Genomic DNA, 18853 nt, shown 5'->3' on the forward strand with positions numbered 1-18853 from the left:
CCCAGTCTATGTCACCTCCTCCTACCTGTTTGCTATAGTGATGACCAAGGCCCCTGGGGAGGTGAGGTCACTGGCCATCCTGCCTTCACCTGGTGGGCACCCAGGTCGAGCTTCTGACAGATTAATTATTAATTAATTAATCCCTGCTGCATAGCTGGTGCTAAAGGTGAGATGGAGTACGTTCTCATTTAGGGATGGTGGAATCTAATGTTTTTTTTTTTTTTTCCTGTAAGCCATTTATATCCATTAAGATAGTTACTATTAAAAAAAAAGAAGTTAGTGTTGCTCAAGATGTTGAGAAATTAACATTCTTGTGCACTGCTGGTGGGAATGCAAAATGGCTCAGCTGCTGTGGTCAAGAAGATCTCGGTTCCTTAAAAAAGGTTAAATAGAGAATCACCCTATGATCCAGCAATTCTGTTTTTGAGTATACATCCAAAACAACGAGGGCTTCAGATATTTGTGCACCAGTTTTCATAACAGCATTATTCACAAGAGCCAAAAAGTGGAAGCAACCCAAGTGCTCATCAACTGACTAATAGATAAAATGTAGTGCATCCATTGCATGGAATATTACTCAGCTTTAACAAGGAAATATTTTTTTTAAACTGGTTCTTTTTATACATGACAGCAGAATCCATTTTGATATAATTATACAAGCATGGAATATATTTTATTTTTGGTTAAGAATCCCATTCTTATGGATGTACATGGTGGTGGGATTCACTGTGTTGTTTGCATGGTACATGAAAAATTGTCAGATTCATTCCACTGTATTTGTTTATGCCCCCTCCTTCCCTCTATTTCTCATTGTCGAATCCACTTAACTTCTATCCCCCCTCCCACCTCTGCATCTTATTTTGGGTTAGCTTCCACCTATCAGAGAAAACATTCGACCTTTAGTTTCTGCTTTGGTTTCTGGGGACTGGCTTACTTCACTTAGCACGATAGTCTCCAGATCCTTCATTTGCTGGTAAATGTCATAAAGCTATTCTTCTTTATGGTTAAGTAATATTCCAGTGTATTTGTACCACATTTTCTTTATTTATTTGTTGAAGTGCACCTAGGTTGGTTCCATAGCTTAGCTATTGTGAAACTAGCTGTTATAAATTGTGATGTGGATGCATCACTGTAGTACATTGATTTTAACTCCTGTGGATAAAAGGAGGAGTGGGATAACTGGGTTAAATGGTGGCTCCATTCCAAGTTTTTTGAGGAATTGCTATACCACTTTCCAGAGTGGTTGCACCAATTTGCAATCCCACAATGTTTAAGTGTAACTTTTTCTCTACATCTTTGCCAACATTGTTACTTGTATTCTTGATAATTGCCATTCTGACTGGAGTGAGATGGAATCTCAGTGTGATTTTAATTTGCATTTCTCTAATTGCTAGAGATGTTGGACATTTTTTCATATATTTGTTGACCGCTCACATCTCTTCTGTGAAGTGCCTGTTCAGGTCCTTTCCCCATTAATTAATTGAGTTTTTTTAAGTTTTTTGTGTTCTTTATAAATCCTGGAAATAGTGCTCTGAGGTGCAGGTGGCAAAGATTTTCTCCCATTCTATAGGCCCCCTCTTCATGCACTTGTTTCCTTTGCTGTGAAGAAGCTTTTTAGTTTGATACCATCCCATTTATTGATAATTGATTTTATTTCTTGCATTTTAGGGGTCTTATTAAGGAAGTCAGTTCCTGAGCCTGGATGTTGGAGTGTGCGTGTAGGGTCTCTGATCTAATACCTAAGTCTTAAAAGGAAATCTTGACACATGCTAAATATGGGTGAACCATGAGGACTTTGTACATGAGGTTCCTAAAGTTGTCCAATTCACAGACTAGAATGGGAATTTCCAAGAGCTGCCAGGGTGAGGGGAATGTGGAGTTAGTGTCTAATACACAGTTTCAGTGCTGCAAAATAAAGAGTTCTGTAGCTGGATGGTGGTGGTGAGTACACAGCAATGTGAATGTATTTAATGCTCCTGAACTGAGCACTTAAAATAGTTAAGACGGTAAAAGTTCTGTGTATTTTGTCATTATTTTTTAAGGCATATAGCTTTATAAAGGTTCCAAACATCTACAACTGAAATCTCAGAAGAGAAAAAAACAGTTATACTTTTAAGTCTGGCTACCACTGTAGTCTCCCTTAACTGGGAACACTTGGCAAAATTTGTGGCTAATGTTTTAGCCTTGGCAAGAACAATCTGAGATAATAGCTTCCTTACATATTGTGTTATTTTTCCTCCAAGAGATCCTTCTTGTGTAACTGCATACACAGTACTTTTAAGTTACAGGAGAGGTCAGTTAACCTGCATGGTTCCTCACTGTCCCGTTGCAGTTTCTGTAGTAGTAAGAACAGGTTTGACTTAAATAAAGAATATGCACAAACATGCTTACATTCTACTTTGAACATACATCTGTCAATTCCTGCATAGAAGGAAAGAGGAATGTATGTTTGAGTTGACTTTAATATCACTTGACTTTCAGGAATCTTTGGTGGGGTCATTTCCTTTTTTTTTTTTTTCCTGAAACATTCATTGGGATTTCTTTTCAGAGATGATGAGGATTAAAAATGTCTATAGAATTTCAACAATAATGACTCAACTGCTAAGCCAGAAAGGTAGTGTGAAGTTCTTAGTTTACTAATGTCAGAATTTTTAAAGTACATTCTTGAGGACTGGTCCTTTATGTGTACTATTAAATAACTGCCATTTTGCAGTTATTTTGGTGCCAGGCCCCTTATGAGGCACCACTTTATTTTAATCTTCAACCAGCCTATGTATTATTGCCCCACCCCTGTTTATAGATGGAATTACTATGCCTTGCTATCGTAGTGTTAGTCCTTCAATTTCTTTGTAATCTAATGCTTCTAAAAAACCTTTAACCTTTGAACTACTTTTATTTACACTAGTATTATAATTAGAAAAAATAAATAACACCTAACATGTGTACCAAAATATTGTTTAAAACATTTTATGAGCAAGAACTCCTCTTCTTATTCCTGAAGCCCTAACTTCACATGATAGACTAAAGGCAAAGATTACCACCAGGGCAACTAATGGAAAAAATCTGTGCTCAGGAACCAAGTATGGACAGCCTTCTTCCTCATTTTTTTTTTTTTTTTTTTTTTTTGGTCTGGGTCATTCTGCTTATTTAGTTTCTGCCCAAGAATAACAGTGAGGCTTGGGCTTTGTATAGAAACTCTTCAGAGGCAAATTTGACTTTCTTCAGGGTGGTGTTTAGAGAGTGGAGAGGGAGGTGAAGGAAAGGCTTCTGAGTCCCAGAGGAAGGACAGCAGTGCTGTAGGCTTGTCACCCAGAGGATGGCCATGCCTGCTTCCTGGGAGCTCCTCTTTCTACCATCAGCTCACTCTCTCTGCCAGCAGCAGGAGGGTAAAGGGGGGCAACACACAGGAAATGCCAACCTGAGCAGCAGAGGTACAGTAGACAATCCCAAATAGTTTCATTTATACAAACACACATCATTTCAATGGCCTGTATTTCATATATAATGTTTTATTTTAAAAAGTCCATTAAAATACCTTCCATTTTTGTCTCTTAACATTGACCATCTAACCTCTTTTCAATTTAAGAGAACTAGAACACCATTGGAATGGAGGGCCAAGGAACCTATTTAGAAATCATACATGCTCCTTCAGCAAAGCCTGGGCCCTTCCCCACTCCAATTTTATTTGGGGTCAGCATGACTTAATGCTGGTGGCAGCTAAGTAGTGAGACCTGACATCTGTGGACATACTGAGGCTTACAGCAATACTCTTGTCAAGCAGGGCAATTTTTCCCTTCCAGGGAACACTTGGAAATTCCTAGAGACATTGTCACTGGGGGCAAGATGAGGGAAGGCACAGGATAGCCTCCCCCCCCCACCAACCAAAAAACAACAACAACAACAACAAAAACCCCTACGTGGCTCAATGCCAATAGAGCTAAGTGGAGAAACCCTGTTCTGCATCCTCATTTCAGGGGTGTGTGTCTGCAGAGGCTGGAGGGGATTCAGAATCAGAACCAACAACACTGTTATCGACCCAAGACATCAGAATCTCTCCAGACAGAGTGACCATCACTGCACCCTTCTCTCCCTCTATGTTGGGAGAGCTGAACACAATGGCATATCTCTGTTTAGCAAAGTGCCAGCAACAATGCCCAATGACCTGGGTAGCTTCAATGTTCTGTTCTAGAAGTTCTTTCATTTGCTCCTGGGATTCATAAGGGCTTTGAAAGGCTGAGTGCTAGATGCATAATGACCAGGTTCTCAAGTTTTTTTTTTTTTTTTTTTAGCTTCACAGCACACAGAAAAAAATAAACACATTTCTTTGGTATGCTGGGGTAAACTGAGGTAAGAGCTCAACAGCGATCAGTCCTAAGGCTCTGATCATACCCAGGGGTGAAGAGATCAATATTTCCCACATACCTTTCTCTGTTTGGGGTACACTGGATGGGAAACTGCATAAAGTACTGGAGTGTTAGGAAAGCACATACAAAATTAAGAATTTTTGTGGTAGTCACAATTCATAACAGTTTCTTGAATTAACTGCCAGGAAAATCCAATGATTTTCCACCCTGTATTTTTTTCCTCCTCTTTAGCACTCTTTCCCTTCAGTGAATTTTTTTTTTTAAAGAAAGAGTGAGAGAGGGGAGAGAGAGAGGGGAGGGAGGGAGGGAGGGAGGGGGAGGGAGGGAGAGAGAGAGAGAGAGAGAGAGAGAGAGAGAGAGAGAGAATTTTTTAATATTTATTTTATTTTATTTTTTTTTTAGTTCTCGGCAGACACAACATCTTTGTTGGTATGTGGTGCTGAGGATCGAACCCGGGCCGTACGCATCCCAGGCGAGCGCGCTACCGCTTGAGCCACATCCCCAGCCCCCTTCAGTGAATTTATACTTTAGAACAATGAAGGGGGATTGCACATAATTTCTTAAGAGTCTGTGGCGACAGTATTTGATACTGAAGTTAATAGGTCCTATAATTTTGGGACAAACTGTTGGTTGTCATACAAAAAAATCTATTTGCACAGAAATTAGAAATTTATTGCACTTTGGTTATAAGAGGAGCCTATGTGCTGAAGAAAGCCCAAAATAAGAAAGCTGAATTTGTTTTTTCCACCAAAACCCCAGGAAATGAAATGACTAGCATAATTTAAGGTTATGACATGGGCTGAAAGAAAATGATATTCTTCAAACATCTCTTCTTCCCTTTTACATCCAACTAGGCTTTCTCTTTCTCTTTTTTTGTTTTTAATACCTTCATAGGTATTAAGAAGCCTCCTGTCTGCACACTTTCCTGAGAGTGGGATGCTGGCTGAAGATTTCTCTTGCCGTTGTTCAGCTTTGAAATGCAGGCAGCGACATGTATCCGTGAGGATAGAATCTTGAATGTTTTGGGGCAGAACACCTCCCAGGGGCTTCATGTTGCCCAAGCCCCTCCAGGGTTAGTTCTGGCTGACATGGATCAAGGCGTTCAGGAGGTCTATTCTGGAACACTGGTGGAGCGCCTGGGCCAGCTTTCCCACGGTGGCCCCCTTATTGCCTTCCCTCATCAGCCACTTTTGGAGCATCTGGTAAACTTTTTCTTTCAGTCCATCGCGCTCATAGTCATGGTCGATTTCATCAATCTGAGACTCAGTGAAGCCCAGCTTACGGGCACAGTTTTTCCAGTGCTTTCCCAGGTTTTCTCTGACAGGGTTCAAGTGTTTGGCAGTCAGACTAGAGGTATTATCTACCAAATGGAAAAGAAAGAAGGTGTCAGGCTGTAACCCATTTGAACAATCTAGCTTCCTGAACTGCTGAAAGGCCCCAGCAAAACGAAGAATACCAGCAGGCAGAAAAAGATGGCTTCTTAATCTAGTTACTGACTCACTGGATGAATTCAATATGCACAATGGCCTTGAGTCTGTGTGTGACCTTTCCTCCTGGCAAATACACCTGGACCACAGCCCATAGTGTTGTGAACAAAACCCCTCCCTGGCTATTAGTGTGGGGATTCCAATCACCATACTCAGTGGCCCTGTTTATGTCAGACCTTCCTGGATGTGACAGGAAAAACCACATTTTTGTTCCTTTTGAAGATTTTCCACTTACATCTGGCCATAGTTACACTACCGCCCACTCCTGACCCTGCTTATGCAATTCACTTTCCTCTTAGTTAACAAGAGACACTAAGACCATCATTCAGTTACTACGCCCTCCCTATTTCTCAAGGGATGAGGTAGGAGGTATCAATATTCTTCAAGGTTCATTTTTAGACCCCTTCCTACCTTCATTTTCTCCTCTTCCCCAAACTGCTGTCCCCTTTTTTCCTATAGCCATGCCACCTCTCCTTCTACTGATTCTATCCCTTCAGCTCTTCAGAAAAATAATTAATAAAGGAAACAAAATTATAAAACCACATCACAAACAAACCATATTACTCGATCCTTATCAGTATGCTGAATACAAAGAAAAAGACATCTAATTTTTCATACTCATCTCCCATTCTTTCCTCAGCCCATGACAATGTAGTTTCTGTTGCTATTACTGGATATTAGCAGTCCAAGAACCTCCCAAAATATCTGCCAAATTTTGTTAGAATCTTTAGGAGAGGAGCCCTGAATTTCATCAGATTCTTAAAGACACCTTCGGTTCCTCAAAAGTTAAGAACATCTATAGGTAGAAGTTCTGGCCCCCTACTTGATTTGTAAATAAAGTTTTATTGGAATCCAGCCATGATCATCCATGTACATATCTTCTGAGGTTGCTTTTATACTACCATGAACTAGTAGTATTTGGGTAGTTCCAAGAGAGACCTCGGGTCCAACATAGACTAATGTATTTACTATCTAGTCATTTATAGAAAAACTTTGACAACCCCAAGATTAATCAGAAAGCTGGATTCTTAATCACATCATTTGACCTCTTTTTTTTTAAATCAATTTTTTAAATTTGACCTCTTGACCCCTTTTCCCAGGCTGTGTCTTAAGATTAATGTTATAGGCCTGCAGAGTGAAACCCTCTGAGAGACAGCCCTCTTATTTTCATTACAGAGGTGCTGGTGAGGGTACAGTCTTCCACTTTTACAGAATCCCTTTTGATGGGGACCTAATAGAGCAATTTCTCTCAGGTCTAAACAGTAATACTGATGATGATCAAAGTTTAATGCTTTATAGATCTTCCTATGTACCTGGCAGTATTCCAAGCTCTTTACACATATTGACTCCCTTAATTTTCATAATAGAGTTATGAATTAGATACTGTGATTATCCCTGCATGGAAAACAAAGAACTTATATGGATATTACGTATGATTTCTTTATAACTTATCAGGAAGAGATATTGAATAACTTTCAGGAAGAATCATCAGAGAAATTTTAAGATTCCATTATATCCCTCTCAACAAGTAAGAAAAGTCAAGGTTGCTAGACATTGTTTGTTGGGTTTTTTGTTTTGTGGTGCTAGGTATCAAAACCCAGGGCTTTGCATATGCTAGGCAAGTCCTCTATCACTGAGCTACATCCACAGCCCAGCACTAAGTCGTTAAAGAGCATCTTACCAAAGATATCTCGGAACTTGGAAAGTGGCTCTTCTTTCATATTTGCACATGTGTTTTCTGGTAGTTGTGAATTCACTGCACCAACCTCCATATAATTATAGGTTCCAATCTGTATGCCAGTACTATTGTATATGCAACATTTTGGGGACTCATCTGAAGAGACAGAAACATACAAGTAAATCCATCAAGCAAGAGAAAAAAAATATGGCATGGTAAAGGAACAGGGGTTTACTCCAAATGTTTAATTATCTTATACCATTCCTAACATCTTTTGTCTTTAAAATGTGGGTACTCCACCTCACACCCATTAGGAATTCTAAAACCACCACACAAACAAACAGTGTTGGTATAAATGTGGAGAAAATGGAACTCTTGTACATTGTTGGTAGGAATATAAAATGGTACAGTCATGGTGAAAACCAGTATGGAGTTCCCTCAAAAAATATAAAATAGAATTACCATATGATGCAGTAATTCCTATAGCCTAAAAGAACTGAATGCAGAAATATTTTTATCCCCATGTTCATAGCAACATTATTCACAATAGCTAAAAGGTAAAGCAAACCAAGTGCCTATAAACAAAATGTAGTATATATACCCAGTGAATCATATTCAGCCTTAAACAGAAGCAATTTTTTTGAGATGGGCATCTCTTTCTTGCCCAGGCTAGTCTCAAATTCCTGAATGCTGGGATTACAGGCAACATATCACTGCAACTGGCATAATAAGAAAATTCTGATACATGCTGTATCATGCATGAACTTTGAGGACATTTGCTAAATGAAGTAAACCAGTTACAAAAGGACAAATCTATATGACTCCACTTATAAGAGGTACCCAGAGTAATCAAAGTCATAGACAGAAAGTAGTAGGTGGTTGCCAGGGAAGAGAGGGAGAGGGAATGGAGAGTTAGTGTTTAATGGGACGTTTCAGTTTGGAAGGATGAAGACATTCTGGAGATGGGTGGTGGCAACGGCTGTACAACAGTGTGAATGTTCTCAATGCCTCTGAACTGTACACCTAAAAATAATTAAGATGGTCAATTTTATGTTATAGGTGTTCTACCAGTGTGGGTGCTACCAAGCCAGAAAATGGGGTGGATGAAGGACGACACAAGGATCAACCACATTTCCCAGCAGGATCCCACTACCCAAATATCTGTTAAGGGTCCTCCTCCTATATACAACAAACCCAAACCCCAATTCATGCTGAGCTGAACCTATCAAATGCTAGTACTGTAATTACAGAACATTTAGCAGATCTTTGCAGGAGAGAGGAGGAGGAAAGAAGACAGTTCTAAGAAGAAGGTATATTAAATTTAGCTCTAGGAACCTCAGACAGCACATCTGGTCCTCAACGAGGCAGCCCAGATGGAGTGGATACCACACTTACTTGGTTAAATTTCTCTGATGAAGGCAAAGGAACTAGGCACCATCTCTAATGACAGATGTAAGAAATATGTGATATCTGTAATTTTGGGTGGTCAGTGAAACTGATGAAACTGGAATCCTCATAAAGAGGTACTACAGTCTCTAAAGTGCCTTCCAACTTTAAAGACCCTGCCTTTTGCAAGGGACGTTCATTAAGGAGAATAATAGTGACGATAACAGCAGCTACTATTTACTGGCCACTCAGTACATTATCAGGCATAGCAGTCAATTGCCTTATCCCATTTAATTCTCAAAGCCTACTGTTCTAGTTTATGGTGACACTCTGTTAACTAACAGTGAACCACAGGCTGTTAAACAGACGTTAAGTCAGACAATACCTGACCCAGTGCCAGGATTTTATGCTGCACCTCTCTACTCAGATGCCTGTTTTTGAATCCGTGCTTTCTGCAGGCTTCTAGCCCACATCTGGCCATTGGAAATCCCAGAAAAGTTGCGAAATGGAGAAACTAATGCAATATTAGAAACACAAATTCACTCACGTAAATTAGGTATGACACAGATCCCAGTTCATGTCTAATCATGAACTGGGATCTGTGAGAACTTGTAACGTGTAAATCTTCTAATGTCACATTTTCATTTGTAAATGAGGGTAATGAATACTGGAGAGGCAAAATGATTTGCCCAGTCGTGCAGAGATAATGAATGCCACCAAGGGACTAGATCTCAGGACTCCTTCTAACAGAGTCACGTGAACTGTCCCTTTCTAATATCACTTAAGGTAGTGCATAAAACAAAAGGAAGGATCCTGGGAGATTTCATCAACATGAAGAATTATTTCCCTTCTGTATTTACAGGTACAGACACACCCTCTTTGTATAGCAAGGTGAATTAGAAAACTCACATTTGGTGCAGAGTCAAGTCTATTTGATGATAGCAAAAGCAAGTAGAAGAATTGGTTAAATTTGCAATGAAAAACTCGCCTTGTTCATTTACAAACTTAGTACTTTACAGGGTCATCCTTAGGGTCAGAAACAGAAAATTCCACTATTGCTTCTAGTGAAGTTTTGCTTTCCCAACAGAGAGCATCTCAGAATCATGAAGGGGTAAGACTGCTGTATATTCATGGTTGGCAGAACCAGTAACAGAGGAAGAGTGAGAATGGAAAAAGGTTTGGGGTACTAAACTAGTGAGCTTTGGTTATTCATGTACAATGAATAACACTGACACATTATAATGGTTTACGCGCTGCCTTTTAACCACAAGAATTTAAGCTCCATGTGGGAAGTGACTCAGACTTGTTTATTTTTTCACTGTTACATCTCTTCATTCCCTAGAAAAAGCCTGGCACAAACTGGGGAGTGCTTTGGAAATTATTATGGGATGAAATCTTAAGTGATCAGATGATCAAACGTTTCAGTTTCAGTCACAAAGGGAAACAAAAGGACATTTCACTCACGTAAATTAGGTATGACACAGATCCCAGTTCATGTCTAATCCAACATTTAACGTTCCATAGATAGTATAATAAAACCCATAGAAAAAAAAAAGACAGAATATTTCCATAGGAGGTTTCTAGAGAATTTACCCTTTTGAAAGATAATGCAATCTAGGACTCAAGTGTGCTAGACAAGTACTCTACCACTGAACTACATGCCCAGGGCAGAAAGTTCTGTGGTTTTTAAAGCTTCCACTACCGAAGCTAATTTCAGGCTTCCTAGAGCACAGTATAGGTAGCATCAATAGATGAAATTCAAGTAGCAAAGGTGGTAGAAATAAGTATTGTTTGGTAATGATACTGGATATTAAATTAAACCACTTCTCTAGAGAATCTGTAACTATTATCAACTAGCTTTGACTTTACCTGAGATATGGAAATTCAAAGAAAATTTCTCATCACAAAAGGTGTAAGACAAGAAATAAAAATTTCTAAGACTTATTTCTTACCTTCAAAAAATAGCAAGCAAGAATATTCCCACCGCATGGAACACTGGAGACTACTAGGTGATTCAAGTTAGAGCAGAAGATGCCTACCAATTACAAGGACCTGTAACCAATATCTGTGGGCAGCTGGGATGAATCCTAGAACAAAACTGAAATATTCCCAGAACAAGGAGTCTGATGGAGACCATTCCACAGTGGCAAGTACAACTTCTCTCTGTCCCCATCAATAACTTAGAATCTATGGCACAGGTAATGGCTGCTTTATTTTCAAAAACATTTTAGAAAAAAAGATAAGATTATGATTCTTAAAGGTCAGTTTACCTGTTGATGGAAAGGAGTAGAGTGGAATGGTGGGTGTGTTTGCTGGTAGGTTGGTCTCAGGCACTGGAGTTTTATACAGATTAGGCATGTGGCTGGAATTCAACCCATACCAAAATCCTGTACTTGCTGTCACTGGATCCAGTGGTCTTATCCCAAACCCAGGTACATTGTATAAGTCAGTGTTCCAATATGGTCCCTGAGGTTGGCTGGTTAGCCCTGCCGGTTGATTTACTGCACTGCTATGACTGGCTGCATTGGGATAAGCAAGACCTTTTCCACTGGTGTTCTGAACATTCTCATAAGGGTTCTGATGTGCGAAGGGGTCATGAGAGACCCTTCGTTTCCTCTCCTCCTCTCTGTTGTAAGCCACATTCTGTCTGGGCTGTTGTTTTGTCTGCTTGTCCATGCGGTTGCCAAAAGCATGATAGCTTGCTTCCTCCTGGAGTTTAAGCTGCAAGATGGGCTCACTCTCTTCTTGTGGGTTCTCCAGGGAGGCAGAAAACCAGGACTCTTCCACAGGACCAATCTGGAGTCCCTGGGAACTGTGCAGCGAACCAGGCTGTTCTATAGAGGAGAAGAAATGATCAATGTGGGTTTCATGAAACACCAAAAAGTAATAAAACCTGAGTACCATCATGAATCTGTCCCTCAGTAACTGAATGAAAACAAGGAAAAGTTAAAAGCATTTAGTAGATGGTCTTTTTTCTACAAGTTTACAGATGATCAGTAGGAGCTTCTCACTAGCAGCCAAGAGAACATGAGGGAAATTAGGAAATTAAAACAAACAACAGAAAAGTGAGTGTTACAGAGATGACTGTCTTCCTTGGAATGAAGGATGACTAAGTCTTTCTAAGAAACTTTGGCTGGAGCGGAGAAGGTGGTGGTCACCTTGGAGCAATTCAGGGTGGAAATAAGAATAGCTACAGCCTTGTCCTACATGCTTCCCATGAATTCTTTCATTTAAAAGCCCTATGGAATCAGTAACAATTATTATGACTTTTATGGATGAGGTTTATAATTAAGTCATTTGTCCCAGAGTAGATGGAAGTGGCTTCCCTTTGGGCATAATGAAAAAGCATCCACCTGTGCTCCCGATCAACCTCTTCTAGGAGTCCCACATTTTGGTGAGCATACTGTTACTTAATATTTCAAAGATCTGTAACTGGGACTCCCAAATATATTATAAATGCCTTCGAGGCAGGTGTCCAACTTTATAGCTTTTTCTATGTCCATGGGATTCTAAGTAATATTTTAGAGAGAAGAAGGAACAAATGAGGAAACAATTAAGTGATTAAATAGATTCCCACCAGAGGGTAAGTTACCTGAATTTGACCTGCTTGGAGGTTCTGCCACACAATCAATTTGGAGAGACTGCAATCTCTGCAAAACTGCATTTTTCATTGGATATTCTTTCTATAATTAAGAGGATAAATACACATTTCAGTAAACAGCAGAAGTACCAGAAAAATACTATTGAGAAGAAGATATTCTTATAAATTCATAGAAATTTCATACAAATCTTAAAGTAGTAAATGTTTAAAAAGAAAACATTTTTTTTCCAAATACCCAAAATGATCCTACAAAAGAACAAAGTTGGAGGTCTTCCATTTCCTGATTTCAAATTTTATTACAAAGCTATAATAATCAAAAAACAGTGTGACAATGGCATAAACCCATAGACTAATGGAAGAGAATAGAGAGTCTAGAAATAAACCCTCCCATATATGCACAACTGATTTTTGATAAGTGTTTTTAAAATGGATTAGAGACTAAACTTAAGTGCTAAAACTCTTAGAAAAAAAATAGATAATTTCATGACATTGCTGGGTACGGTGGCAAAAGCCTGTAATCCCAGGGACTCAGAAGGCTGAGGCAGGAGGACTGCAAGTTGAAGCCAACCTTAGCAACTTAGTGATAGCTTGTCTCAAAATAAAAATATATGGGGATGTAGCAGTGGTAGAGTGCCCTGTATTCAATCTCAAGTATGAAAAACAACAACAAGAACAGGCTGGGATGTAGCTTAGTGGTAAAGTGCTTGCCTCACATGTATGAAGCCTTGGGTTCAATTCCCAGCTCCAAAAAAGAAAAGACAAACAAACAAAAAACAACCTCCACCTTCCTAGAAAGCTTCATGACATTGTTCTTGACAGTCATTTCTTTCTTTATTTATTTGTTGTAGTTGGACACAATACCTTTATTTATTTATTTTTATGTGGTGCTGAGGATCAAACCCAGGGCCTCCCATGTGCTAGGTGAGCGCTCTACCACTGAGCTACAACCCCAAACCTTGACAATAATTTCTTGAACATGACACTAAAAGTACAAGCAACAAAAATAAATACAGATAAATCTGACTATGTCAGAATTAAAACCTGTGCATCATTTTATCCAGACAGTGAAAGAACAACCCATAGAATGGGAAAAATATTTGCAAATCATATATATTCCATAAGAGATGAATAGCGAGAATATATAAACAATTTTTACAGCTCAACAACAAACACACAATTTGACAAAAGACTTGAAGAAATATTTCCCCAGAGAAGATATACATATGACTAATAAGTATATGAATAATGCTCAACATTAGTAATCCTTAGAGAAATGTAAATCAAAACCACAATGAGATACCACTTTATATTTATTAGAATTGCTGAAATGAAACAAAAAGTAACAAGTGTGGAACCCTTGTGCATTGCTGGTATGAAATCTAATATGGTGCAGCTACTGTGGAAAATTGAAGGTTCTTACAGAGTTAAACACAAAATTTCCAGATTGTCTATCAATGCCATGCTTAGGGATATATAGCTAAGAATGGAAAGTAAGAACTCAGACCCCGTACACCAATGTTCACAGCATTATTTATAATAGTTAAAAGCTGGACATAACCCAAACATCCAACAACAGATGTAGGGATAAACAATATGTGTTATGTTTCCATATGATGGAATACTATTCAGCCAAAAAAGGAATAAAATTCTGATACATGCTACAAAATGAATGTACCTTAAAAATGTTCTATACTATGTGAAATAAGCCAGACTCAAATGGAAAATATTGTGTAACTTTATTTCTACATCTACCTAGAATAGGCAAATTCAGAGGCAGAAAATAGAGATTACCAGGGGCTAGGAGACAAAGAAAGGGAAGCTATTATTTAGTAAACAGAGTTTGTGTTTGGGATGATTGATAATTCTAGAAATGGACAGTGATGATGGTTGCAGAACATCGTGAATGTACCTAATACTACTAAATTGTACACTTAAAAAAAGGCTAAAACAGTGTATTTTGTTTGTATATTTTACCCTAATAAAAACATTTTTCTTATGAAAGTAATAATACTCATAGAAAATATGAAAAATGTGGGAATAAGGACTTCTTTTCTAGATTGCTTATATTTTTAATCGTGAATAAATATTATATTTTATCAACTGATTTTTTTCTGCACTTATTGAAAAGTTATTTTTTTTCTCCATGAAAAAGATAATGTAATGAGTTATGACAGACTTTCCAAACCTAACTTTATATCTTGGAATAAATCCAGTTTGTTTTTTGTCTACTGATAGATTCAGGTTGTTAGTATTTTGTTTTGGATTTTTATCTTTTTTTGATATCAGGGACTGAACTGAACTCTTAAACACTGAGCAACATCCCCAGCCCTTTTGGTCTTTTATTTAGATACAGGGTTTCACTGAGTTGCTTACCGCTTCACTAAATTACTGAGGCTGGCTTTGAACTTGAGATTCTCCTGCCTCAGCTTCCTAAGCCACTGGAATTATAGGCATGTGCCACTATGCCCAGCAGGATTTTTGCATTTATACTGTTAAATTAAATTTGCCTGTAATTTTCCTTTCTTTTAAATTTTTTTTTTAGTTGTTGATGGACCTTTATTCATTTATTTATATGGGATGCTGAGAATTATACCCAGTGCCTCACACATGGGAGGCAAGCACTATACCACTGAGCCACAACCCAGCCCCATAATTTTCCTTTCTTATATCTTCTTTTCAAATCAAAGTTATACTAAAACAAAATAAGTTATGGTAGCATATAACTCTCCTGGAAGAGTATTTTCATCTCTATTATCTGGAAAAAACCTGTGTATGACTGGTATATTTGATAGAACACACTGACAAAGCAATTTGTGGGCTATTCTCTATAGAAAAAATTTTCATTACTGATTCAATATCCTTTAATGGTTATAGGAATAATTTAGGTTTTTATTCCATATGAATCATTTAAGTCAGTTTTAAAATATTTTCCCCTAGAAATTTGTATATTTTACCTAAATTTTAAGATAATTAGCAAAAACTTCTTCACAATATACACACACACACACACACACACACACACACACGTAGAGAGAAATGTGTACATATATTTTTTTTATTTGAGAAATCTTTTATTAAAATATGTCACAAAGTCAACAGTTTAAAATCAGGCAATCACAACTAAAGATAAAATTTCAGGTCAACTTGCCTTTCAAAATAAAATCAAATCTTTGCCACTGAATTGTCCAGGAGGTTTTCCTTGTACAGAAACAGTTAATACTACTTTATAAAATACATACAAAAATATAGTATAAAAGATATCTTAGATGACGGCAAGCTCACGGACTTGAACAACACAGAATAATACCCAGCTGTAGCTTATAAAACACAAGCTATTCATCTGAGACATCAATAACCTATTCCGCATCTGTCCTCCCAAGACAATTCCAGAAGTATTTTGGCTCCCGAAAATCTGGCTCCAGAAAGTAGAGTGCCAATTCCAAAAGTTCCCCTGGGATTGTGAGGCCTGGAAGCACATTTAGAAATAAACTACTGTGGGTAACAGATTTGGAAGTAACAGCTGGTTTTACAGAGCCACAGACGGTGTTTTCCTTTCCTGCTCTTCCACTTCCACACCAGGAGCTAGAAGGCAACAGAGGAGCCGACCCTTCTTCCAGGATAGGATTAGGGGTTCCTGTGCTTGCCCACATAACACTTGCTGGTTTGGGTGACTTTCCCAGATTGGAAGCTGCCCCTGGATTCTACTAGGAGCTACATACAGAATCCAACTGGGGCAAAATCCATCATGGGTGGCTAAACAGAGCTCCTGTGGTGCTTTTAAGACCCTGGAGCACTGGATGAGTCTCAGTGGCTCTCCCCAGAACCTCAGTAAGGCCAAGATCTGGGAAAGGGGTCTTGACTCACGTTAGACTGGCAGAGAATGAGGCTAGTGGTTATAGAGCCAGCAAGCTCCTTGCAGTTGCATGAGGAGGACAGGTTTGCAGGGTTCCAGTAGAACTTCAAACAGAGTCAAAGATTGAGATGAGAGGCAGATAGGAAGAGGAAGAGTTACACAGTGCTTCCTTCTGAGGTGCCTTATACCTGCCTTGAGAAAAAATCCAAAGACAAGCCTCAAATGCCCCTTGGAAAACACCTGGACACAGAACAAGTTCATCAGCCAGGATTCCAAGCCTTCCCTAAGCCCCAAACCAGGATCCATTTTCCCGTTTCTTGGGGAAATATTTCTGATCTTGGGAAGGAGCACTGTAGAGCCCACTGCATAACAAAGGCAGAATGAGCACCCCCCAAAAAAAAGTCCCTTGTAAGGACATAACTGCCCCTCCCTTAGAGGAGAGGGCCCAAAGGGCTCTAAGACAAATAATCTAACAGGCCAAGCTCTTTAAATGCTCTCGAGGTCTGGGCATTCACAGTGGGGTGGGTGTCACCTAACATCATAATGTTTGCACTCTAAAGGTTTGCATTCCTCAGGTCAAGGGTCTGACAGTGAGGTAATGGTGTGTGTTTTTCAAGTGTGTGAGCTTGCCGTCACCTAAGATATCTTGGGTGACTCCCAGAAAAAGGAGCTTCAGGGAGAGCATCCAGGCCCAGCTACCTTTACATCACCCCCAGAGACACCAGTGGAAGCATCCTTTCCTAGCCTAAAGCTCCTGTAGAGTGTGAGATTTCATGCAGGCTGGAGCCCCCACACCCTCGTCCACCACCTGTTACACAGGATCTGTCAGCCTTTTCTTTAGAGCTAGTGAGCTAAGCAGACCCCAAGCCTCCTCAGTCAGCTGTCTGCTAAGATGCCAAAGGCGCCAGAGAGGACACAGCACTCCCAAGAGTCAGGAAAGAGGGAGAGGTGGGTTTCAAAATTTCCAAGAATGTAAGCCCTTAACTGTGTGTGAACTGGCTGCAATTCATTCTGGGATCTAACTGTTCAGACAGCCCCACCATAACTAAAGTGGGCAAATTACTAAGGGGGAAAGTGAGGAAAAAAAATAAACTTTCTAAGACAGAAGAGTCAGGCTTTTTGGTCAGTTAGTAGCCCACTGAGGAATGTGATTCTTTTCTGCAATTGCTGCTGCCAGCACTGGAGCTGCATTTTTTCTGTATCCATCCTTTTTTTACCGCCCACCCCCAACCAGGGCTTGCAAGTATTCCAAGGCTTTGCTCAGAATCATCACTCTGAGGGCCTCAGAGCAGCTGGCCAGGGTGGGTACCTGGTGGGCCCTCAGGGTTAAGAACCATGAGCAGAGGTTATTCTGTCTTTTGCACTCCAAGAAATTATGGTTCTTCCTCTTGGTTACATCCTCAGTATCAGAACTGACAGGTTAGGGGTGGCAGGACCGGGGAGTCTCACTTTCCATAGGTGAGGGGTTCACAATATCTTCACTGTCCTCATCTTCTTTCTCCTCCAGGGTTTCTCTCCAGTCTCTACTTGGAGTCCCCTCTCTGGAGCCTCTTCTTGGGAGCATTTTGAAATCTTCCTGATGGTTGAAGTAATGCTTTTTTGCCTTAATGTTTATCTTTACTGATGTCCCTTTGATGCTTCTTGCTTTGCACTGGATACATCTCTTTTACACTATAGGGAATCCCTCAAAAGGTGAGCAATTATGCCTGATTTTTTTTTATTCTGAAATCTCTATTTGCTTGCCTGGTTTATTTTTTGAAGTCTCCTTTTCATGACTTTGGGTGTATGACAGTAGTTTGATTTATGAGTGTAAAAGTGAGGAAGGTCTCTATTCCTCTTAGTTGGTTAGCTGATAACTGGGCTTTGGTGTACCTCTCTGACCCTGGACACCAAAACGATAGCTTCAGCCTTAGATGCCACTGTCCTCTGTTACTAAGTACAAGGAAGCACAGGGAGGAGCCAACTCTTCTAGATAGCGTAAATGTGGTTCCCAAATGACTCCTTATCAGTGTCCATCTGCACCTCTAGTACTTCTTCCTCAGCAATGTTTTAGGTTATTATTTTTCCCCTCTTCCAAATCGTAGCATATAAAATCCTGCTGTCTTTGTTTTATAAGAATTCCTCAAAATGGCTGATCCATGTATTTTCCAGTGACACTGTGTTTTTGTTTTCATATTGCTATAAGTATTTTCTCTCATTTAATGAATATAATGGAGGAATAAGTCCACTTTGCCAACATAATGACATTTGCATTACAAGTGCTAATTTGTTTTATGTTCACCAAGCTAGTTTACCTCAAATCTCAGTACCAAATTACACTGCTTTGGTTTTCATGACTGAGAATATATACACTGACATGTGAATATTTTGAGCATCTGCTATATTACCTACCTTTAAACTCTCCACATCCTCTTCTACAATTTCTTCAAACTGACTTACATAAAAAGGCCTAAATTTTTCTTCAATGCCTATATGAAAAAAATA

At 39.3% G+C, this 18853-nt stretch overlaps 1 protein-coding gene across 1 annotated transcript in view; it reads right to left on the reverse strand.

Moving 5' to 3' along the window:
• Nucleotides 1–5261: 5261 nt before the first annotated feature.
• RIPK1 (receptor interacting serine/threonine kinase 1) overlaps nucleotides 5262–18853 on the reverse strand; it is a 41430-nt gene continuing 27838 nt past the window's right edge. The window contains exons 7-11 of the mRNA XM_081294404.1: nucleotides 18761–18837; nucleotides 12508–12598; nucleotides 11186–11749; nucleotides 7533–7685; nucleotides 5262–5724 (exon numbers count right to left, since the gene is read on the reverse strand). Of these exons, the coding sequence (XP_081150530.1) occupies nucleotides 5438–5724; nucleotides 7533–7685; nucleotides 11186–11749; nucleotides 12508–12598; nucleotides 18761–18837 (1172 nt within the window). The 3' untranslated portion in view covers nucleotides 5262–5437. The remainder of the gene's footprint in view (nucleotides 5725–7532; nucleotides 7686–11185; nucleotides 11750–12507; nucleotides 12599–18760; nucleotides 18838–18853) is intronic.

Source organism: Spermophilus citellus, assembly GCF_964194105.1.
Source record: "Spermophilus citellus genome assembly, chromosome: 5".
NCBI lineage: Eukaryota > Metazoa > Chordata > Mammalia > Rodentia > Sciuridae > Spermophilus > Spermophilus citellus.